Raw genomic sequence first — 25,573 nt, 5'->3', positions numbered from 1 at the left:
TAATGAACTGCTACAAACAGGAGTAATTTGGAAATGGAGCGAAGACTGTAAACGTGCCTTCCATAAATGCAAAGGCTTAATCACGTCCAAGGAAGTTTTGGCTCATTACAACCCATCACTGCCAATCAGACTGGCGTGCGATGCATCCCCTTACGGCGTAGGAGCGGTATTATCGCATAGATTCCCTGATGGCTCGGAACGGCCGATAGCTTTTGCGTCACGCTCATTGAACTCAGCTGAGCGTAGCTATGCCCAAATCGACAGGGAAGCACTCAGCCTGGTATGGGGAGTGAAGAAATTCAACCATTACCTACACGGAAAAAAATTTACCTTGTTGACTGACCATCAACCCCTCATCTCCATATTCAACCCTAAAAAGGGTGTTCCCATTATGACAGCGCAAAGGCTACAGAGGTGGTCCCTTTTTCTAGGGGCGCACCAATATGACATAGAATACAAAGGATCAAAACAGCATGGGAATGCTGACGGTTTATCGCGCCTACCGTTGCCAACGGTAGAAGAGGCACCTACAGTAGACCCAGTGGAGATGTTCCACTCTACCATAGTGGAATGTCTACCAGTAACAAATTCTGCCATTGAAAGGGAAACGAGAAATGACCCGACTCTCTCACGGGTCTACGATTTAACAGTGAAGGGATGGCCAGCACATGGTGAACCACTGTTGCCAGCATTCTCGCAAAGAAGAGAACAGCTGTCAGTGTGCCGAGGAACCTTGATGTGTGGATCCAGAGTGGTGATTCCACCCAAACTCCAGGATAAAGTGCTAAAGGAGCTTCATGAGGGGCATCTGGGTGGAGTGAAATTGAAGAACCTAGCCAGGGCGTTTGTATGGTGGCCAGGTATCGATGGAGTCATCAAAGAAATGACCAAGAGCTGCCTAGGATGCCAGAAGGTCCAAAATGCTCCACCACAAGCCCCTCTACATCCATGGGAGTGGCCCTCATCTCCATGGCAAAGGGTACACATCGACTTTGCTGGTCCATTTATGGACTCAATGTTCTTAATCGCGGTTGATGCACACTCCAAGTGGCCGGAGGTAATAAAGATGTCCTCCACCACCACGGAAAAAACAATCACAGTATTAAGGACCATATTTGCCAGGAATGGGCTGCCTGAACAGATCTGTTCTGATGATGGACCGCAATTTGTGTCCGAAGAATTCAGGAAGTTCTTGAAAAACAATGGGGTTAAGCACTACACGTCCGCCCCATACCATCCCGCCACCAATGGGTTGGCTGAAAGGTTTGTCCAGACCTTCAAGAAGGCCATAAAGGCCATGGGTAATGAAGACATAAAACTTCAGCATAAGGTAGATAACTTCTTGTTTGCATACAGGAATGCAACACATATGGTTACAAACCAAACTCCCGCCATGATGTTCTTCAATAGAAGCCTAAGATGCCGGCTGGATTTGATCAAGCCAAACATCAGAAGGGACGTGGAGAACCGGCAATTTCAAGGCATGAATGAAAGGCCAACTAGAACCTTCCAGATAGGTCAACAAGTTTTGGCCCGGGAGCACCGTACCGAGAAATGGCAGCCTGGAACTATTTGCACACGACTAGGACCGCTGATGTATACCGTGGACATTGGAGAAAGCATAATAAGGCGCCATGCTGACCAGATCATAGAGTCATCCGAAAAGGGACAACCTACACCACAACTCTATACGCCTAATGATGAAGTAAAGATACCCATAGTATCTACCTCCGATCCGGTGATACTGGAACCAGATGAACCCAACACTGGCATTCAAGCCGAATCAGCCTTTCCAAAAGAACCTACTACACCACCAGAAACTACTACACCACCGAGGCGTTATCCGGACCGAGTCAGGAAGCCTCCAGAGAGACTGACTTATAATTGATTAACTGCAGCAATGTGTAGATTATTGTTCTTGTAACGTGTAATTAATGATTACTTAAAATATTATGTACTGGCTAAAAGGGGAGGAATTGTAGTGTATGTTCCTTTAAGAGCCCCCTGTGTACTGTAATGCCGGTAATGGCCACTCGGGCTATATAAGCCTGTATATTTTGTTGTATCAGTTAGTTCACCTCCAGACTTTGTTCAGTAAACACCTGTGAAACTAACTCCTGCCTTCAGTGTCTCTATTAACACATGGATACAACAAGTCCCACTCCAGAGACTTGAGCCCCATAATCTAAGCTGACATTCACAGTGCAGTGCTGAGGGAGAGCCACACTGTCGGAGGGGCAGTACTGAGGGAGAGCTGCACTGTCGGAGGAGTAGTGCTGAGAGAGAGCACTGTCGGAGGGGCAGTACTGAGGGAGCGCTGCACTGTTGGAGGGGCTGTACTGAGGGGGCGCTGCACTGTCAGAAGGGCTGTACTGAGGGAGCGCTGCACTGTCGGAGGGGCAGTACTGAGGGAGCGCCGCACTGTCGGAGGGGCAGTACTGAGGGAGCGCCGCACTGTCGGAGGGGCAGTACTGAGGGAGCACTGTCGGAGGGGCAGTACTGAGGGAGCGCTGCATTGTCGGAGGGGCAGTACTGAGGGAGCACTGCACCGTCGGAGGGGCAGTACTGAGGGAGCGCCGCACCATCGGAGGGGCAGTACTGAGGGAGCGCCGCACTGTCGGAGTGGCAGTACTGAGGGAGTGCTGCACTGTTGAAGGTGCCATCTCTCACTTTAAACCGAGGGCCAGTCTACTCTCTCAGGTACTGCTCGAAGATGAGCAGAGGAGTTCTCCATGGAGTCTTTCTGTCAACTACACTAACCTCAGGACATCCCAAAGTGCATGACAGCCAATGAATGACTTTGCAAGTGTAGTTACTGTTGTAATGTAGGAAATGCGACAGCCAATTTGCACACAGAAAGCTCCCACAAACAGCAATGAGATAAATGACCAGATAATATAGTTTTCTTGGTCTTGTTATTTGAGCAATTGATGTTGATCAGGACACTTGGGAGAGCTCCCCTGGCATCAGAAGCTGTAACTGAACAGGTAATTTGGACAGTGAGATAGAAACATAGAACAATAGGAGCAGGAGTCGGCCATTGGGCCCTTCGAGCCTGCTCCGCCATTCAATATGATCATGGCTGATCCTCTATCTCAATACCATATTCCCGCTCTCTCCCCATACCCCTTGACGCCTTTTGTGTCTAGAAATCTATCTATCTCCTTAATTATATTCAGTGACTTGGCCTCCACAGCCTTCTGTGGTAGAGAATTCCACAGGTTCACCACCCTCTGAGTGAAGAAATTTCTCCTCATCTCAGTCCTAAATGTCCTACCCGGTATCCTGAGACTGTGACCCCTTGTTCTAGACCCCCCAGCCAGGGGAAACTTCCTCCCTGCATCCAGTCTGTCTAGCCCGGTCAGAATTTTATACGTTTCAATGAGATGAATGCTAATTCTGATGCATTTTGTCTTTCAGAAAGCTGATATCGCAGTGGCTCCATTAACCATCACCTTGGTCCGGGAGGAGGTCATTGACTTTTCCAAACCGTTCATGAGTTTGGGGATCTCCATCATGATTAAAAAGCCCCAGAAGTCCAAGCCAGGGGTTTTCTCTTTCCTGGACCCGTTGGCATACGAGATCTGGATGTGCATTGTGTTTGCCTACATTGGAGTGAGTGTGGTCTTGTTCCTGGTCAGCAGATTCAGCCCCTACGAGTGGCAAACCGAGGAGTACGAAGACACACCCGACGCCCAAAGCCTCGACCAGAGTAACGAGTTTGGAATATTTAACAGTCTCTGGTTCTCCCTGGGCGCCTTTATGCAGCAAGGATGCGATATTTCGCCAAGGTTGGTCTCTTAAACCTTCACCTTTGTGCATTTTCGGTCCCAATCTGATGCCATGGTGCATATATCTCTATTCGCTTTTTTTTAATAGACCTTTTTTATTCTCTTTTTATTCAAAAAAAAAACCTATGGTCCAAAAGGGGATAAAGGATTTCAATTAAAAAAAGACCCTGTTTTTCTACCGAGGGTGGAAATGGAACAACGATGTAATTGCACGATCGTTGATTTATTTCTAGAACATTATATACACCATTCCGAGACCGTAAAATGCATAGAGTTAGTGTAGGCACACAGTCCCTTGGAGGGCTACCGTGTTTTTGCTGCATATACCCATTTTACGGTCCACGGTTAACGTGTATATAAATAACCAATCACTTAAAAAAAAACATTAGTATTGGAGGCATTGAATCTGAGTGAGAGTTGGAGCAGGTTGTTGCAGTGTTGCAGGAGGTGTGAGGGGCTCAGGTTGTGGAGCAATCGTCTTGTGCCTGGCCTGTCTGATCATTGCAGGCTGATCTCGTACTGCTTCCAGTGTGGTGGAGGGTGCGGGCGGTTGATTTTTACTGGCAGGAGGCTGAGGGAATTGGACCTGATTCGACTTTCCATAACTGCGGGCAGAATGTGAATCGGGGGGCTGATCCAATCCCGGCACACTCTCGCCGGGGTTAAGATCATTCCCCGAGTTAGGGGGGTGAAACTCGGGCTGGGCAGGAGCGTGAAACAGGCGATAGAGAATCGACTGCCAGTTTGACACCGCGCCCAGTTTTCTGCCGTGGGATGTAGCACGGCTGCTGATTGCCTGTCACCCAACAAGAGTTTCACTCCGTTTGTCCGTTCAGTAATTGGCAAGAAGCCTAACTGATGAATGACACAGCTGTGAGATATTTCAAACTCTCTTCTGCACGTTTCTCCACTGGTTGGCACCAGCACTTTCTGATATCACTGTACGTAATGTTCTCAGCGAACTTCATAGTCTCAGACAATCAGAGAGCAATACAGCACAGGAAGCCATTCGGCCCATCGTGCCTGCTCTCTGAACGAGCTCTCCAATTAGTCCCACTCCCCCTGCTCGTCCCCCATAGCTCTGCAAATTTTTCCCTTCAAGTATTTATCCAATTCCCTTTTGAAAGTTATTATTGAATCTGCTTCCACCGCCCTTTCAGGCAGCGCATTCCAGATCACAACAACTCACTGTGTAAAAGAAATTCTCCCCATCTCCCCCCCTGTTTTTTTTTACCAATCTCGTTAAATCTGTGTCCTCTGGTTACCGACCCTCCTGCCAGTGGAAACAGTTTCTCCTTATTTACTCTATTAAAACCCTTCATAATTTTGAGCACCTCTACTGAATCTCCCCTTAACCTTCTCTGCTCGAAGGAGAACAACCCCAGCTTCTCCACAAAACTGAAGTTCCTCATCCCTGGGACCATTCTAGTAAATCTCCTCTGCACCCTCTCCAAGGCCGTGACATCCTGCCTAAAGTGCGGTGCCCAGAATTGGACACAATTCTCCAGCTGGGGCCTAACCAGTGATTTATAAAGGTTTAGCATCACCTCCTGGTTTTTGTACTCTGTACCTCTGTTAATGAAGCCCAGGATTTTAACAGCCTGATCAACTTGTCCTGCCACCTTCAGAGATTTGTGTACAGACACCCCCCGGTCTCTTGGTTCCTGCACCCACTTTAAAATTGTACCATTTAGTTTATATAGTCTCTCCTCATCCTTCCTTCCAAAATGTATCACATCAACATTCCCTGCATTAAATTTCATCTGCCATGTGTCTGCCCACTTCACCACTCTCCGTGTCCCCCTGAAGTCTGTTACTATCCGTCTCACTGTTTATAACATTTCCGAGTATTGTGCCATCTGCAAACTTTGAAATTGTGCCCTTTATACCCAAGTCTAAGTCATTAAATATCAATAAGAGCAGTGGTCCTAATACCGACCCCTGGGGAACACCACTGTACACTTCCCTCCAGTCTGGCCTCAGCTACTTACAATCTATATTAATGACCTAGATGAAGGGATCGAGTGTCATGTATCCACGTTTGCTGATGATACAAAGCTAGGTGGGGCAGTAAGCTGTGAGGAGAACACAGGGGCTATAGATAGACTAAGTAAGTGGGCAATAAGGTGGCAGATGGAGTATAATGTGGGGAAATGTGAGGTTATTCACTTTGGTAGGAAGAATACAAAAACAGAATATTTTTTAAATGGTGAGAAACTTTCAAATGTTGGTGTCCAGAGAGATTTGGGTGTCCTCGTGCAAGAAACACAGAAAGCTAGCGTGCAGGTACAGCAAGCAATAAGGAAGGCAAATGGCATGTTGGCCTTTATTGCAAGGGGGTTGGAGTATAAGAGAAGGAAGTCTTACTACAATTGTACAGGGCCTTGGTGAAACTGCACCTGGAGTACTGTGCAAATTTTTGGTCTCCTTATCTAAGGAAGGAAATACTTGCCTCGGAGGCGGTGCAACGAAGGTTCACTAGATTGATTCCTGGGATGAGAGGGCTGTCCTATGATTGTGTAGAATGGGCCGATACTCTCTGGCGTGTCGAAGAATGAGAGGTGATCTCATTGAAACATGCAAGATTCTGAGGGGGATTGACAGGGTAAATGCTGAGAGGTTGTTTCCCCTGGCTGCAGTGTCTAGAACTAGGGGGCATAGTCTCAGGATAAGGGGTCAGCCAGTTAAGACTGAGATGAGGAGGAATTTCTTCACTCAGAGGGTGGTGAATCTTTGGAATTCTCTGGCCCCAGAGGGCTGTGGAGGCTCAGTCGTTGTGTATTCAAGGCTGAGATTGATAGATTTTTGGACTCGAGGAATCAAGGGATATGGGAATAGGGCGGGTAAGTATAGTTGTGGTTGAAGGTCAGCCTTGATCTTATTGAATGGCGGAGCAGGCTCGAGGGGTGGGGGTGGGGTAGCTGTACTAATTAGAGATAACAATGGCAGTAGAATGAACGACATAACAAAGATAGAAACAGAATCCATACAGATTGAGACAAATGATAAGAAGGGATCAATCACATTAATAGGGGTATACTACAGACCACTTAATAGTGGAGGGGAAGTGGACAAACAAATATACAAGCAAATCTATTAAATGAGAAAAGACGCTGAATAATAATCATGGGAGATTTCAACTACGCCCAAATAAACTGGCAAGAGGTCATGAAAAGGGGAATGGAGATCACAGCGTGTTCAGGACTCCTTTCTTACCCAGTACATAAGAAGCCCATCAAGGAGAGGAATCACTGCTGGATCTAGTAATGGGAACTGACCCAGAGCAGATAAGAGAAGTAAGCATAGGGGAACATCTAGGCAATAGTAATCACAACATAATAAGGTTTAAGATAAAGATGGAACTATTTAAAATAGTGATCAATAGAGTTCAGGAGAAATATATTGCACTAAAAGACAAGAACAAATTAGCCAATAATGACACACCATGGATGAGTAAAGAGTTAAGGGCAAATTTGAAACTAAAGAAAGAGGCACATACTAATTAATTATAGACAATAAAGGAGAGGATGACAAAAGGGAATACAAAGAGGTTAAGAAAGAAGTCAAGGAAACAATTAGGATGGCAAAGAGAAACTACAAAATTAACTTATCAATGATTATAAAAAGAAACAGTTAAGTATTTTACAGACACATGATTAACAAAAGGAAAGTCAGGATAGGGATACGGCAATTATCAATAAACTCACAGGTAAGGACAGCAAAATGGCAGAAATATTAAATCATTTCTTTACCTCAGTGTTTACCGGGGAAACTAACCGGGCGGACATGACATGAGAAGAAGAGATCAAAAAAGATATAAAGGCCGGAATTTTCCAGGGTGGTAGCGGGTGTGATCGGTCGTGGCTCGGGTGAGCAAGTTGTTATTTTTGAGAGCGGGTCGGTAACCTGCTGTCATCCCACTGTCATCACGCTTCCACCCGCCTTTCCTCCAGGTGCGTCTGTCAGCGCGGACCCGACCCGACCGGCAGAGGTGGGTGACCCAATTTAAATACTAGTAGCTTGTTGTCAGACACTTAAGAATGATTTTATCCTTCCCTTTTAAATTTAACTGGATGACCACGGGAAACATACTGCTCAGGAACCACGTCTGTCAACCTGAGGCAGGAGTTCAGTGGCCATTGCTCCAGCTGATTAGTTGACAGCATCAAATGTACAGTAAAAGCTCCCACCTGGCAGATGATCACTTTCCTCAGGCAGAAGCTGTTTCTCACTGCATTCCCAGCACAGATTCTGCAGGCTGCAGTCTTTCCAGCAAAGCCTCCATCCAGTCTCACCTCATTGGAAGAACCTCTCTCACCATTGAAAGATCGCTTCTGTCATCTCTACTTGACCTGCCATCTATTCCATCAGCATGGATGCCGTTTATACTGTTTCACCTTGGTCCTCAGAATCGGAACACGATCAGCCCCAACACCAGCAACAACACCAACCTTCTCTGCAATCACCTGATGCTGCACAGGACGCGGGGCATCAGCACCTGAGCACATTGCTGCTCGGGACACCAGGGATGGCCTCACCATGGCCAGATTTACTTCACTTGACACTGTACACCGTGGCTGCCACATGATGTGCCAGGTTGGCACCACCCCACACCAACACCATAAAGCATCGCTACAATGCCCAAGCCATTCCTTTCACACTCACCACCATTGCGGGGGGGGGGTACCGTTATGTCTAACCATTCACTGCAACTAACTAAGCCGCTTCCAAAGGCACACACAAATCTGTCCAAAGTGTTGAAAATAAAGATTTTTATGTTTGACAGCACATTCACAGAAAATTTACATAAACATTGGATAAAACACCCAAGTGGCTACCCTTGTGAATCTACATGTGTCTTCTTTCTGTTCTGTGTGCGTCTACCAGGTACTCGCCCTGTGGCTTTAGCAGAGCTAGAGGCAGCCTGCTCACTTCCCTACGACCAAGGAGCTGGAGAGCACATTGCTGCACATCAGTGGGGCCATGAGGACCCATGTCTACACTGACATCCCTCCTAGAGGAGGTCTATGAGCCTCTGCCATCTGTTCTCCAAATACAGCCATCTATCTTCCATAGATAGCATGTGTTCCTGTGAGTGGTGCATTAGCAGCTCCATGCAGGTGGCCATCCTATCCATGGAAGAGCCTACAGTTGCCATCGCCTGCGACACGGTGGTGCTCATGTTGGAGATGGACTCCTCCATTCTCTGAACATTTGCAGACATCGCGCTCGCCAAACCTGTCAGAACCTCCTGCACTTCTTGCTGCACCTCCAGGATTGACCTATTTCTGGATGGCCCCCAAGGCTCAGCGTCTGCATGCAACTGAGCAGAGCTAGGAGCGTCCTGCGCCCTCCGGTGAGGACCCTCCACTGCTGTCATAGAATAGAATCATAGAATGGTTACAGCACGGAAGGTGGCCATTTGGCCCATTGAGCCCGTGCTGGCTCTCTGCAAGAGCACTTCAGCTAGTCCCACTCCCCACCTGTTCCCCGTAGCCCAGCAAATTTTTTCCTTCAGGTATTGTCCAATCCCTTTTGAAAGATAAGATTGAGTCGACCTCCACCACCCTTTCAGGAAGTGCATTCCAGATCTTAACCACTCGCTGCATAAAAAAGTTTTTTCTTACGTCGCCTTTGGTTCTGTCGCCACTATCTGCTCTTGCTCACTTGTGAGGTTTTTTTTATTCGTTTATGGGATCAGGGCATCGCTGGCAAGGCCAGCATTTATTTATTTATTTATTTAGCCCATCCCTAGTTGCCCTTGAGAAGGTGGTGGTGAGCCGCCTTCTTGAACCGCTGCAGTCCGTGTGGTGAAGGTGCTCCCACAGTGCTGTTAGGGAGGGAGTTCCAGGATTTTGACCCAGCGACGATGAAGGAACGGCCGATATACTTCTAAGTCAGGATGGTGCGTGACTTGGAGGGGAACTTGGAGGTGTTGGTGTTCCCATGTGCCTGCTGCCCTTGTCCTTCTAGGTGGAAGAGGTCACGGGTTTGGGAGGTGCTGCCAAAGAAGCCTTGGCGAGTTGCTGCAGTGCATCTTGTAGATGGTACACACTGCAGCCACGGTACGCCAGTGGTGGAGGGAGTGAATGTTTAAGGTGGTGGATGGGGTGCCAATCAAGCGGGCTGCTTTATCCTGGATGGTGTCGAGCTTCAAGTGTTGTTGGAGCTGCACTCATCCAGGCAAGTGGAGAGTATTCCATCACACTCCTGACTTGAGAGACACCAGGTGACAACACTCCTCTATCTCGCGTGGCACCCACCGAGGTGGGCGTATCTGCATTGGCGCTGGGTGTGCTTATGTCTGGTTATGGTGCTCCCTCAGAGGCTGGAGGCTGCTCTGTGGAGTCATCATCCTCGTGCTCCTGGACAGTGAGGGGAGGGTGGGGCCTCTTGATGGATCTGTGGGAGAGTAAAGAGAGGAGTTAGATATATCATATGAAGAATGGGTACAGATACCATTATGCACATGATGACCATTCAATGGCTGCTGACATCAGTCCCTATGAGTGACTGATGTCTGCAATGTAGCGGTATGATATGTAATTCTGTCACCAGGCTGCTGAGATGTCCCACTCTCTGTCTCCCACCTCCAGCTGATCGGCCACTCCAGATATTTCTAGAGCAGCCTCCTCTGCTGTTGTAGGATTTGCAAATGATGGAGGGACACCGCCGGTTCAATCCCTCTCCCCTCTTATTTTAGGCTCTCTTTTCCTGCAAGGAGGGAAAGAAGAGAAGGTTGAGTGAGAATGATGGAATGAGTGTAAGGAATGGATGGGTTAGATCTTTAGAGGGTGACTATGATGGACTGGGGTGCCAAAGCCAAGTGGCCTCCTTGTGTGTTATTAGTTGGTATGACTGCATGAGGATGAGGGCGAGTGTGAGGGGTGGCTAGTCAGATGGGGATGTGATAATGTAGATAGAGAGAGAGGGATGGGTGGAGGTGCAAGGTACGTTGGTGTGAGTAAGGATGTGCAGGAGTAGGGTTGGGAAGGCAGAGTAATGAGAGGCACAGCAGGATGAAGTTGAGTGTGGCTTTGTACTCACGTTTGCTGATCTAATGAGATCATTGCAACGTTTGCAGCACTGCACCCAGGTCCTCCTGACCACATCTCTGCTTGTGACCTCCTCTGCAATCTCCAACTAGGCTGTTTTGGTCTCGAGGGGAGGTCTCTTCCACCCATTGGAAGGGAAGAGATCCTCCCTGCGTGCTCTGACTCCTTCCATAAACATATGGAGGGAGTCATGGGAGAACCTGGGTGCAGCCCTCTGCCTCTGTGCAGTCATTGTCGGTGTTTGCAGCACTCCAATGCTGTCGTGCACTGACAGCACTATGTTCGATTAAACGTCAAACCCAGTGTGGCCATGGTCCCTTTAAAGATCCCGGCAGAAAACGTATCATGAATGACATCACCAGACCCGCTCCATCTCATTGGGCCGGGTAATGCGCTGGGCGGGCCCAATAGGCCCCGTTTTCAACAGTGGGATGGAGCCAGCAGTGGGGTCGCGACCCGCCATGGACACCGCCCACACCGGACCCGCCCAGGTAGGCTAAATTCCAGCCATAGACATCAACGATGGAAAGGGGGGAAATAATTGAAAATAACATAAGAGCGAGCAGGAGTCGGCCACACGGCCCCTTGAGCCTGTTCCGCCATTCAGTAAGGTCATGGCTGATCATCAACCTCAACTCCACTTTCCTGCCCGATCCCCATATCCCTTGATTCAACTAGAGTCAAAAGATCTATCGATCTCTGTCTTGAATATACTCAAAGACTCAGCATTCACTTCCCTCTGGGGCAGAGAATTCCAAAGATTCACAACCCTCTGAGTGAAGAAATTCTTCCTCATCTCAGTCTTAAATGGCCGACCCCTTATCCTGAGACTATGCCCCCTGGTTCTAGACTCTCCAGCCGGAGGAAACAACCTCTCAGCATCTACCCTGTCAATCCCCTTCAGGACCTAATAAATTAATCAAACTCAGGATAAACCCCTGGTACAGATGGATTGCATCCCTGCATATTCAAGAGTAAGGGAAGAGATAGCAGAGGGATTATTACATGTATAAAAATTCATCAGAAAAGTGAATAGTGCCAGAGGACTGGCGGGCAGCTAATGTGATTCCTATATTTAAAAAGGGAGATAGAACAAGTCCAGGGAACTATAGACCAGTTAGCTTAACATCCATGGTAGGAAAGATAATGGAATGTTCACTCAAAGATTGTAGAACTTTCTCCCACTACTGATTGGACCTTGAGAATTATGAATAAGCGTAACAATGACAGATAAGTTGGGTATAAATAAAATGATCTTTAGTCACACTACAGTTTAAAATTCAAGCGTACATATTCACTCTCGCAGCTGTTCCCACAGTTTATTACGAATCTCTCTGGCAATGAATATGCCCACAGTTTATTAATTCGCTCTGGCAATCCATATGCCCACAGTTTCATACATAAAAGTATTTCCCAGCAATTTATATGCTAATCCTTGGTGATTCATATCCCAAGTCAACTGTACATCCTTGGCAATTCATATCCCAAGTCAACCATACATAAAAGTACTCTTTAGCAATATCTATGCTCTATATCTGACTTTCATACATACACGTCTCCCTGGGTGATCAGTCTGGAGAAAGTGGTAGGCTGCAAACGTCGACTGCCATTTCAAGTAGCCCTGACTCTTCTGAATTTCCCACTTCTGGGTCATTCCTTTATAGTGCCTTCCAGCATGGGCCCCCTTGTATAGCTCCATCTGCCTCCCTCTGATAGGTCAGTTTCACTCCCAACCTTCCCTGATTGGAGTTCCTTCTGCATGACACGTTCATGTTCCTGTGATGTGTGTGGGGGCGGGACTTCCTCTTCATCCGGTGTTTCTCCTTCCTGTTCATGTGGTCTCACAAACAAAGGAACACATGCTGACTTCCTACATTGAGTCCGTCCATTATCATTTCACCATTCATTCGCAATTTTGTGCTCCACACGGTAACTGGCTGGAGTCATACCAATCAGAAAGGAAGATGGTTTTGGTGATTGAAGGTCAATCATCACAGCCCCAGGACATCACTGCAGGAGTTCCTCAGGGCAGTGTCCCAGGCCCAACCATCTTCAGCTGCTTCATCAATGACCTTCCCTCCAACATAAGGTCAGAAATGGGGATGTTCGCTGATGATTGCACAGTGTTCAGCGCCATTCACAACTTCAGATAATGAAGCAGTCCATGCCCGCATGCAACAAGACCTGGACGACGTTCAGACTTGGGCTGATAAGTGGCAGGTAACATTCGCGCCACAGAAGTGCCAGGTAATGACTATCTCCAACAAGCGAGAATCTAACCACCGCCCCTTGATATTCAACGGCATTACCATCGCTGAATCCCCCACCATCAACATCCTGGGGGTCACCATTGACCAGAAACTTAACTGGACCAGCCACATAAATACTGTGGCAACAAGAGCAGGTCAGGGGCTATGTATTCTGCGGCGAGTGTCTCACCTCCTGACTCCCCAAAGCCTTTCCACCATCTACAAGGCACAAGTAAGGAGTGTGATGGAAAACTCTCCACTTGCCTGGATGAGTGCAGCTCCAACAACACTCGAGAAGCTCGACACCATCCAGGACAAAGCAGCCCACTTGATTTGTACCCCATCTAACACCTTAAACATTCACTCCCTCCACCACCGGCGTACTGTGGCTGCAGTGTGTACCATCTACAAGATGCACTGCAGCAACTCGCCAAGGCTTCTTCGACAGCACCTCCCAAACCTGCGATTTCTTCCACCTAGAAGGACAAGGGCAGCATGGGAACACCACCACCTCCAAGTTCCCCGCCAAGTCATACACCATCCTGACTTAGAAGTATATCGGCCGTTGCTTCATCGTCGATGGGTCAAAATCATGGAACTCCCTCCCTAACAGCACTGTGGGAGTACCTTCACCACGGACTGCAGCGGTTCAAGAAGGTGGCTCACCACCACATTCGAGGGTAATTAGGGATGGGCAATAAATGCTGGCTTTGCCAGCGACGCCCACATCCCACAAGCAAATTTAAAAAAAGTTCCCCATCGGTCACTCAGGAATTTGTCATGAGTCACCTCCTTAATTTGTTTATCATTCAAAGTGGGGACCAACAGGGGTGTGGGGGTTCGCAAGGGTCTCCCCATTATAACTTCATGAGAGGAGTGACTCATTCCTTTGGATTTGTTACTACGTATCTCCATAAAAATTAGGGGAAGGGCCTCATCCCACTTAGTGTGCTGTTTGTTTAATTCCTTTCGCAGGGCCAACTTCAACATACGGTTCATTCTTTCCACAATCCCTGATGATTGTGGGTTGTGGGTCACATGCCATTTCCCTTCAATTCCAAGCAATTTCAGAGTGGCCTGCATTACCTGACCTGTAAGATGACTTCCCTGGCCTGACCCAACCACGGAGGACATCCCCATCTGTAGAATACCCATTTAACTAGGGTCTTAGCCATCCACGAGGCTGTGGCCAACTTGCACAGGAAGACTTCTGCCCACCTGGTAATCTTGCACCACTAACACTCATCTGGCCCCCTGATTAAAAGAAAAAAACAGACAATCCATTGTGGCTTTCCTAGCAGTCCAATGGGTTAATTCATCAATTCCCGATGTCAATGTGGGGAAACATCCACTCAAATTTAAAAACTTAAATTTAACAATGCCCAAAATGTTTACAAAACCCACAACTGGTTGTGGAGTTACATAGAAACATAGAAGATAGGAGCAGGAGTAGACCATTCGGCCCCTCGAGCCTGCTCCGCCATTCAATGAGATCATGGCTGATCATCCAAATTCAGTACCCTGTCCCTGTCTTCTCCCCATATCCCTTGATCCCTTTAGCCTTAAGAAATATATCTAACTCCTTCTTGAATATATTTAATGAATTGGCCTCAACTGCCTTCTGTGGTAGAGAATTCCACAGGTTCACCACTCTCTGGGTGAAAAAATTCCTCCTCATCTCTGTCCTAAATGGCTTACCCCTTATCCTTGGACTGTGACCCCTGGTTCTGGACTCCCCCGCCATCGGGAACATCCTTCCTGCATCTAGTCTGTCTAGTCCTGTTAGAATTTTATAAGTTTCAATGAGATCCCCTCTCATTCTTCTAAACTCCAGTGAGTACAAGCCCAATCGACCCAATTTCTCCTCATACGTCATTCCTGCCATCCCAGAATTCACAGCTGCTTGTGAGAAGAGTCAACTTCTTTCTTTTGCATTTCAAAAGACAAAAACAGACATCAATCACTGTCAGATTCTGTCACACAACTTCTCGCAGCTCTCAAGTAAATCTTTACTTTTGCAAAGTCTTTGTACCTTTAAAATCTTTGTTAAGATCCTGATCAATTCACTTCAGCAGGTAAAAACATCAGACATCCTAAACATTCTGTGAAGCAACTCCACACAATGGCCCAGAACTTGGTGTCGGGGGGCTTGCCGCGCGTGCAAGCCCCCGATCTGCACTCACCCTGCGCGCTGACATCTGAAGCCCGGGCCTGCTTGCATTTCCTGTCACAGGCCCGGTTCAGATGTCAGCGCGCAGTGCTTACCTGATCCAGCGGCGTAGTTAGTGCGATGTGCCGGCTGGGATCAGGTGAGCACTGTACAACCAATCAGGGGAGGGGAAGGTTCATTCATGAGTTTGAGTGTAAGAACTGTCAAACTCATGAAAACTACGGGGGCCCAAAACACTATTTAAACTTTAAATAAAAATTTAAAAAACATCCCAATCGTTAAATTAAGTATAAATAAGTTAAAAAAAATTTAAACAATAATTTTTTTTTTTGAAAAAAATACATTTTTAGTACAAAGCGTCTAAAACTAAACTTACCTTATTGTAGATTCTTTAAAATAATAAACCTGTGGAAAAAAAATTCTAAATTGCACTAAAACACCACTTACCTGTAAAAATAAATACTTACGTGTGCTTTTTACAAGCGTAAAGACCGGAGGCCTTTAGACATGCGCAAATCCCCCAAAACAGAGGAAATCCAAGACGCACGCGCTGCCCCCTACAGCGCACGCGCTAGCCTCTTCACCTCTTGGGTTAGAGGAGAGGAAATGCCAGTTTTCAGCGCATGCGCTGTGCATGCTGAAAACCGGCATTTCCTCCGGCCAGACGCGCGAGTACCCCTTCCGTACTCACGCGTTTGGGGAGGAATTACTGCCCTGTTAGCATTTCCTTTTTTTTTTCCTGGTCACACATACCTGCAATTGGTCAAAAATTTCAAAAATACCAATTGTTGATGTGATTGCCTCATGTCCGGAACTAGAGGCTTTCACACAATTTACACCAACCAGAATTTCATGTGGCCACGATAAAAGTCTGGTTTTAATAGGTTAATTAACCTCAATAAATCCAATTCAATTCAAGCCAATATTTTAAACTAACCAGTATCAACTTGAAAAGAAAAAGGAAGAAGCCACACTAACAAACAAACATTCACTCATGCTTTGCAAACGTTCAAATTCATTTTCTTCCAGGCACGTTGGCAACTGTAACTTCAAGGCTGAAGCTTATCTTTTGTAAAACAATTAACAACCTTAAATTGAAATCAATTAACAATCTTAAAACAGCACAAGCTTGTCCATGATTCAAGACAAGACTACGAAGGGTTAAACAGCTCTGTACAGAAAAGTGGCTGGAGCTCAAACAAACACACCAGACACTTTCATTCAAAAAACAGACTTGCAGACAAAAGGAATACTGTGACTTCTTTAAAACACATAGTCAGGAAAACTATCCCAAGTCAACTGTACATCCCTGGTGATTCATATCCCTAGTCAACTGTGCATAAAAGTACTCCTTAGCAATATCTATGTGATATGTCTGGCTTTCATACATACACTTCTCCCTGGGTGATCAGTCCGGAAAAAATGGTAGGCTGCAAATGTCGACTGCCATTTCAAACAGCCCTCGTTGACTCTTCTGAATTTCCCGCTTGTGGGTCATTTCTTTATAGTGCCTTCCAACATGAGCCCCCTCGTATATGTCCATCTGCCTCCCTCTGATAGGTCAGTTTATAGTGCCTCCAGCATGGGCCCCCTCGTATATCTCCATCTGCCTCCCTCTGATAGGTCAGTTTCACTCCCAACCTTCCCTGCATGACACGTTCATGTTCCTGTGATGTGTGTGGGGGCGGGACTTCCTCTTCATCCGGTGTTTCTCCTTCCTGTTCATGTGGTCTTACAGACAAAGTAACACATGCTGACTTCCTACATTTTGAGTCCATCCGTTATCATTTCACCATTCATTCACAATTTCGATCTCCACATGGTAGCCACAGTTTTATTACTTTTTTTTTAGAATCTCACAAGATGTAATAGAAAGTGAAAATACAATAAAGAGTAGTCAGCATGGATTTCAAAAGGGAAGGTCATGCTTGACCAACCTTATTGAATTCTTTGAAGAGGTAACAGAAAGAGTAGACAAGGATAATGTAGTAGATGTAATATATTTGGATTTTCAAAAGGCCTTCAATTAGGTACCACATAGTAGTCTCATGGCTAAGGTCAGAACATGTGTAATCAGGGGACAAGTGGCAGAATGGAGAGCAAGCTGGCTACAAAACGCAAAACAGAGAATAAGAGTTAAAGATAGTTACTCAGACTGGCAAATGGTGGGAAGTGGTTTGCCACAGGGATCGGTGCTGGGACCAATGCTGTTCACAATTTACATTAACGATTTGGACTCAGGAGTCAGAAGTACAATTTCAAAATTTGCAGACGACACCAAATTGGGGGCTGTAGTTAATCCAGGAGGACTGTGACACAATACAAGAAGATATTAATAAACTTGCAGAATGGGCGTGTAATTGGCAAATGAATTTCAATGGCCCAGTAATTCGGGTCGGTGGCTTGCCGCGCGTGCAAGCCCCTGATATGCACTTACCCGACGCGCTGACATTTCACCTCCAGGGACGCCTGGAATTCGTGTTTGAAAAAGAAGAATCCCGGGCAGCATCTGACGTCACGCCGCCCAGGAGTGCAGCCAGCGCGAAGCCTGTAGCGCGCTGTGCAAGTGAGACACGCCCCTTGAGGTCTCAGTTTAATAGGACACGCCCCCAATGTTTCTCACAAGCTGCTAAGCATTTTTACATGTAGAGCAGCATTTCAAATAGGTTTTTGGTATTTTTATGAAGCTTTTGGTAACTTTTATAAACTTTTAAAAACGTTTATATTATTTTGAAGAATCTGAAGTAGTTTTAAACAGAATTAAAGCAATTTAAAGACTTTTAAAAGCCCTAAAATATTTTTTTTTATTCCATTTATTTATTTACCAATGTCGTCGTCATACGTGTCTTCACACTGTTCCCTTTGGGGAACTGTATGAAGTGGTGGAAGGATTTATGGCCGTGATTAACACTCATTCCGTGACCGTAACCATCTTTGAACCAGCCATTAGGGTGGTTAGTCCTATGGCGGGAGGGTTTTACGGGCTCCCACAAGCTATACAAGGAGGGGGGGCCACCCACACCCACGGACGCAAATATCCCACTGGATGTCAACGCAGAATTTAGAGCCGGAGCTCCGACTCCACTTGCCGGGACTGTCTGGAGCGGGGTTCGAAACCCTACCCTGATCTGGCCCAGCGGCAGGGATCCTACCGCTACGCCAAAGGCCCAATCCGATTAGCAACGTGAAATGGCTGGAATGAGCACAATTCACAGCATTAAAAGAACTCACAATTGAACTGATGATGACCTCAGCAATCTCCTCAATGAGGTGGAGGCGCAGCGCCTGCTCATCATTGGTAATGAGAAGTCAAAGGCGCCGCAAAAAGGACAGATGATAGCTTGGTCTTTCAAGTGGCAGCATAGGGCTCCAGTCACGGGGAGGGAAAAGGCGCAGGAAACGTATGGGTGTCACCTTTTGCGCGGAGTGGGCCTTTTGCGTAGCGGTAAGCATCCCCGCCGCTGGGCCAGAAGGAGTAGGGTTTCAAACCCCACTCCAGACAGTCCCGGCAAGTGGAGTCGGAGCTCCAACTATAAATTCTGGGTGGACATCCAGCGGGATACTTGCGTCCGCGGGTGTGGGTGGCCCCCCCCCCTCAGATGGGTTGTGGGAGCCCGTAAAACCCTCACACCATAGGACTAACCACCCTAATGGCTGGTATGAAGATGGTTATGGTCACGGAAGGAGTGTTAACGTGGCCAGAAATCCTTCCACCACTTCATACAGTTCGCGAAAGGGAACAGTGTGAGGATACGTACGACGATGACCTGTTGTGCAATGCACCTCCTTGGACCCTCAGTCGCAGATGCGAGGGGGCAAATCGTGCAATTGTTAAATTTTTCATTTTATTGACATGTAAAATGTTGGCCCAGTAATTCCCTTCCAAACGCGCGAGTACGGTCGGGGTACTTATGCGTCTGTCCGGAGGAAATGCCGGTTTTCAGCATGCACAGTGCATGCGGGGAAAACCGGCATTTCCTGTCCTCTGAACGAAGGAGTTCAGAGGCAGAACGCGTGCGACTGTACAGGCAGCGCGTGCGCAGTAAAATTTGCCGCTTTCATTCATGCTTTCAGTGAGGTCAAGTCCTTACAACTTACACATGAAAAAAGCATGAGTACAGTTGCTCCAGAGGCTGCGGTTGTTTGGGAAAGGGATTAAAGTTATTTTAAGAAATGCTGAGGTAAGTTTTAAAGTTTATTTTTGTTTTTTAAAACGGGTTTTCAGTACTGTAGGTAGAAGGATCAATTGTGGCTATGTGAATTGAATTTGCTGTGTTTATTAAATGTGAAAATGACTCCAACATTTTTAAGAAAGAAACTTTTCATCAGTAATATATTCTTTTAAGTAATTATGTATGTATGTCTGCATATATTCCTTTGCGTGTATGAATATATTCCTTTACTTATGTGTATGAATGTATGTATTTAATTATGACTTTCAGAGAAAGTAACTTATTGGAAAATCATAATTAAAAACATACATTCATACACATAAGTAAAGGAATATAAAACATACATACATATACGTAAAGGAATATATGCGGACATACATACATACATAATTACTTATTACTGATGAAAAGTTTCTTTCTTAAAAGTGTTGGAAATGTTACATTACTCATTTTAGAACACTCATTCTCACATTCAATTCACACAGCCACAATTGCTCCTTCTACCTACCGTACTGAAAACCCGTTTAAAAAAAAAAAAATTAAACTTTAAAACTAACCTCAGCATTTCTTAAAATAACTTTGCTCCCTTTCCCAAACAAAAATATTGCCTTTCAGAAGCTCCACGATAAAATATATCTTCCTCCGCAGCCTTGGAGCAACTTTACACATGCTTTTTTCAAGTGTAACTTGTAAGGACTTACCCTCACTGAATCCATGAATGAAATCGACGAAGTTCACTGCGCACGCGCTGCCTGTGCAGTCGCACGCGCTGTGCCTCTGAACCCCTTCGTTCAGAGGACCGGAAATGCCGGCGTTCTCCGCATGCACGGTGTTTCCTGAACGCCGGCATTTCATCCGGTCAGATGCGTGTGTACCCAGACCGTACTCACGCATTTGGACCCGAATTACTGGGCCAATATATATAAGTGCAAATTGGTGCATTTTGATAACAAGAATAAGGAGGCCACATTCTGCTTGGATAATAAGAGTCTGAATGGGGCAGAGGAGCAAAGGGATCGAGGGGAACAGATTCACAAATCGCTACAAGTAGCGACGCAGGTTAATAAGGCCATAAAAAAGCAAACCAACCACTGGGTTCATTTCTAGAGGATAGAATTAAAAAGCAGAGAAGTCATGTTACACTTGTATAGAACCTTGGTTAGCCCACACTTGGAGCACTGTGCACAGTTCTGGGCTCCATATTATAAGAAGGTTATAGAGGCACTGGAGAAGGTGCAGAAATATTCACCAGCACACCAGGTCAGGGGCCCAGCATCAGGAGAGGCGCGTGGAGTGGCAAGTCTGAAACAGACAGAAAAAAAAGTGACGTCACAACACAAGGAGGCTTGGCGGGGATAAGATAGTGAAAGTAATTAGTTTAGTTAACACTTAAAACTCTAACCAATAAACAGTTCAATAGCCTTAAAACTAAACAAAGAGTTTTAAATAACTGTTAGCTAATATGGCAGGAAAGGTGGGGCCCGTCGGGTTTGCATCGTCGCAGTCACAACCTGTGTCATGTGGGAACTCCAGAACACCCCGTGTGTCCTGGAAAACCAAATATCCAGGAAGTCCCGCCAAATGCTCGAGTTCGAGCTCAGAGTTTCTAAGCTTGAGGGGCGTCTGGCGTCTCTACAGTGCACACGGGAAGTCGAGGGATTCATGGATAGCATGTTTCAGGAGGTGGTCACCCCGCAGCTACAGAGAGCCCAGGGGGAGTGGGTGAACACCAGGCAGACTGGGAGGAACAGGCCGGCAGTGCAGGAATCCCCTGGGAGTATGACCCTCACAAACCGCTGTTCAGTGTTGAGTCGCAGTGAGGGTGATGACCAACGTCCCCTTTTATTTTGGCCCGTGTGGCCTCTTTAATGGGCTGCGCGGCCAATCAAAATTCGACGCACGCGCGGTTTTTCTATTTTAAAACCAGCTCACCAGCTGCATGCGACTTGCAGAGCGCTGCCCGGCCGCACAGTTCATAGGGAAGGTTGGCGATGACACTTCGGGAGAGTGGAGTCAGAATCAAATCCACGGCACTGTGGGGCAAATGCCTGCACGGGGGCACAGCAATGTGTAGAAATGCAGTTGTTACAGTGAATTCCATGGTCGGGGGATAGACAGGCATTTCTGCGACTGTCAACGTGAGTCCCGAATGGGCGCTGCCTCCCTGGTGCCAGGGTAAAGGACATCACTGAATGGGGGGCAGGACGTTCTGCGAGGGGAAGCGGAACAGCCAGATCACATGGTCCATGTTGGAACCAATGGCATCGGTAGGAAAAGGGTTGAGGTTCTACAGGCAAAGTTTCAGGAGCTAGGAAAAAAATTAAAGAACAGGATCTCAGAGGTAGTAATCTCTGGCTGAGTCCCAGTGTCACGTGCTGATGAGTATTGGAAACGTAAGATAAGAGAGGTTAACACGTGGCTGAAGCAATGGTGCAGGAAGGAGGGCCTCAGATTCCTTAGGCATTGGGACCAGTTAAGGGGCAGGAGGGACCTGTATAAGCCTGATGGGTTGCACTTCAATAGGGCTGGGACAAATGTCCTCCCCCTGCCAAATCAGTTTAAACCCTTCCCCACTGGTGCTGTGGGGAAGGGTTTAAACTGATTTGGCAGGGGGAGGGGCAGCAGGACGCAGCAGCAGAGAGGAGAGACAAGGTGCACCGAAAACCAGGCGGGACAAACAGCAACAGAACAGAGAATAGTGCAGAACGAGCAGGAATTAGATGGAGGGAAAAAAGCAAAGCGGACTAACATGGTGTTCGACTGCACGTGTGTTAATACAGGAGTGTTACAAATAAGGTTAATGAGCTACAGGCACTACCATTACCACCAAGCCAGGGGACCAACCCTGGTTCAATAAGGAGTGTGGAAGAGCATGCCAGGAGCAGCACCAGGCGTACCTAAAACTGAGGTGTCAACCTGGGGAAGCTGCAACACAGGGCTACATACATGATAAAAAGCGGAAGCAGCATGCTATAGACAGGGCTAAGCGATCCCACAATCGACGGATCAGATCAAAGCTCTGCAGTCCTGCCACATCCAGTCGTGAGTGGTGGTGGACCATTAAACAACTAATGGGAGGAGGAGGCTCCATGAATATCCCCATCCTCAATGATGGTGGAGCCCAGCACGTGAGTGCAAAAGACAAGGCTGAAGCATTTGCAACCATCTTCAGCCGGAAGTGCCGAGTGGATGATCCATATCGGCCTACTTCCGAGGTCACAACCATCACAGAAGCCAGTCTTCAGCCAATTCGATTCACTCCACGTGATATCGAGAAACGGCTGAGCGCACTGGATACAGCAAAAGCTACGGGCCCTGACAACATCCTGGCTATCATGCTGAAGACTTGTGCTCCAGAACTAGCCGCGCCTCTAGCCAAGCTGTTCCAGTACAGCTACAACACTGGCATCTATTCGACAATGTGGAAAACTGCCCAGGTATGTCCTGTCCACAAAAAGCAGGACAAATCCAACTCGGCCAATTACTGCCCTATCAGTCTACTCTCAATCATCAGCAAAGTGATGGAAGGTGTTATCGACAGTGCTATCAAGCGGCACTTACTCACCAATAACCTGCTCACTGATGCCCAGTTTGGATTCCGCTAGGACCACTCGGCTCCCGACCTCATTATAGCCTAAGTCCAAACATGGACAAAGGAGCTGAATTCCAGAGGTGAGGTGAGAGTGACTGCCCTTGACATCAAGGCAGCATTTGACTGAGTCTGGCATCAAGGAGCCCTAGTAAAACTGAAGTCAATGGGAATCAGGGGGAAAACACTCCACTGGCTGGAGTCATACCTAGCACAAAGGAAGATGGTTGTGGTGATTGAAGGTCAATCATCTCAGCCCCAGGACATCACTGCAGGATTTCCTCAGGGCAGTGTCCTAGGCCCAATTATCTTCAGCTGCTTCATCAATGACCTTCCCTCCAACATAAGGTCAGAAATGGGGATGTTCGCTGATGACTGCAGTGTTCAGCGCCATTCACAACTCCTCAGATAATGAAGCAGTCCATGCCCGCATGCAACAAGACCTGGATGACATTCATGCTTGGGCCAATAAGTGGTAGGTAACATTCGCACCATGGAAGTGCCAGGCAATGACTATCTCCAACAAACGAGAGTCTAACCACCTCCCCATGACATTCAACGCCAAATCCCCCACCATCAAGATCCTGGGGGGTCACCATTGACCAGAAACTTAACTGGACCAGCCACATAAATACTGTGGCAACAAGAACAGGTCAGAGGCTGGGTATTCTGCGGCGAGTGTCTCACCTCCTGACTCCCCAAAGCCTTTCCACCATCTACAAGGCACAAGTCAGGAGTGTGATGCAATACTCTCCACTTGCCTGGATGAGTGCAGCTGCAACAATACTCAAGAAGCTCAACACCATCCAGGACAAAGCAGCCCGCTTGATTGGCACCCCATCCACCACCTTAAACATTCATTCCCTCCACCACCGGCGCACCGTGGCTGCAGTGTGTACCATCTACAAGATGCACTGCAGCAACTCGCCAAGGCTTCTTCGGCAGCACCTCCCAAACCCGCAACCTCTAAAACCTAGAAGGACAAGGGCAGCAGGCGCATGGGAACACCACCACCTCCAAATTCCCCTCCAAGTCACACATCCTGACTTAGAAGTATATCACCGTTCCTTCATCGTCGCTGGGTCAAAATCCTGGAACTCCCTCCCTAACAGCACTGTGGGAGCACCTTCACCACACGGACTGCAGCGGTTCAAGAAGGCGGCTCACCACCACCTTCTCAAGGGTAATTAGGGATGGGCAATAAACGCTGGCCTTGCCAGTGATGCCCACATCCCGTAAGCGAAAAAAAAAAAGTTGCAACATGGGGGTTATGATGTAGTGGCTCTAACGGAGAGCTGGCTTAAACATGGGCAGGAATGGGAACTAAACATTCCTGGTTACAATATATCAATAGATGCAGGGAGGATGTTTCCTCTGGCTGGGGAGTCTAGAACTAAGGGGGCGTAGTCGCAGAATAAGGGGTCTGCCAATTAGGACTGAGATGAGGAGAAATTTCTTCACTCAAAGGGTTGTGAATCTTTGGAATTCTCTACCCCAGAGGCCTGTGGAGGTTCAGTCGATGAGTATATTCAAGACAGAGATCGATAAATTTTTGGATACTAAGGGAAACAGGGGATTGGGCAGGAAGGTGGAGTTGAGGTAGAAGATCAGCCATGAGCTTATTGATTTATTGAATGGCGGGGCAGGCTCGAGGGGCCAAATGGCCTTCTCCAGCTCCTATTTCTTAAGTTCTTATTCAGGAGGGATAGGGAAGGAAAAAAGACAGGAGGGGGATGATATACTGGAGGGTTCAAAGACTAAATCTACTCCTGAATCTATTTGGTTAGAGTTAAGGAACAGAAAAGGAGCTGTTACATTGCTGGACATTTACTATAGACCCCAAATATTGAGAAGGAGATAGAGGAGCAAATCGGTCGGCAAATTTCAGGGAAATGTAAAAATGATAGAGCAGTAATAGTAGGGGACTACAATTACCCGAATATAGACCGGGGAAAAACAGATAAAGGGCAAGGAGGGTAAAGAATTCTTAAAATGTGTACAGGAGAACTTCCTTAATCAGTATGTTGCAGTGGGAGAGCATCTGGGTAATAGTGATCATAATATAATTAGGCTTAAAGTAGCTATATAAAGCGACAAAGAAAAATCAATGGTGAAAATACCCAACTGGAAGAGAGCCAATTTCAGTGATTTGAGAAGGGATCCAGCACAAGTGGACTGGAAACAAAGATTGGCCAGGGAAACAGTAAATGAGCAATGGCAGGCCTTCAAGGTGGGGATACTCCAGGTACAAACCAGCATATCCCCATAAGGAGCAAAGATGTGGCATCCAAAGCTAGAGGTCCCTGGATGGCAAAAAAATAGAGGTTAAAATAAAACAGAAAAAGGAAGTTTGTGACAAATGTCAGGTACATAATATAATAGAAAACCAGGTAGAATACAAAGAGTGCAGAGGATACAAGAAGGGCAAAGAGAGAGTATGAGAAAAGATTAGTGGGTAACATAAAATAAATCCAAAAATCTTTTATAAACATATAAAAAGCGAAAGGACAGTTAATGGAATGGTGGGACTGATTAGGGACAAAAAAA

General features: G+C 46.9%; 1 protein-coding gene across 3 annotated transcripts in view; it reads left to right on the top strand.

Moving 5' to 3' along the window:
* Positions 1–25,573, top strand: part of LOC147114410 (glutamate receptor 1-like) — a 568,394-nt gene that overhangs the window by 288,300 nt on the left and 254,521 nt on the right. For all 3 annotated transcript variants that reach the window (XM_085996088.1, XM_085996086.1, XM_085996085.1), the window contains exon 11: positions 3,421–3,791. In XM_085996088.1, the coding sequence (XP_085852214.1) occupies positions 3,421–3,791 (371 nt within the window). The remainder of the gene's footprint in view (positions 1–3,420; positions 3,792–25,573) is intronic.

The sequence above is a fragment of the Somniosus microcephalus genome, chromosome 8 (genome assembly GCF_052327205.1).
Source record: "Somniosus microcephalus isolate GS21.2 chromosome 8, FLI_Smic_1.0, whole genome shotgun sequence".
Lineage (NCBI taxonomy): Eukaryota > Metazoa > Chordata > Chondrichthyes > Squaliformes > Somniosidae > Somniosus > Somniosus microcephalus.
This window is presented reverse-complemented; position numbering and strand designations above follow the sequence as displayed.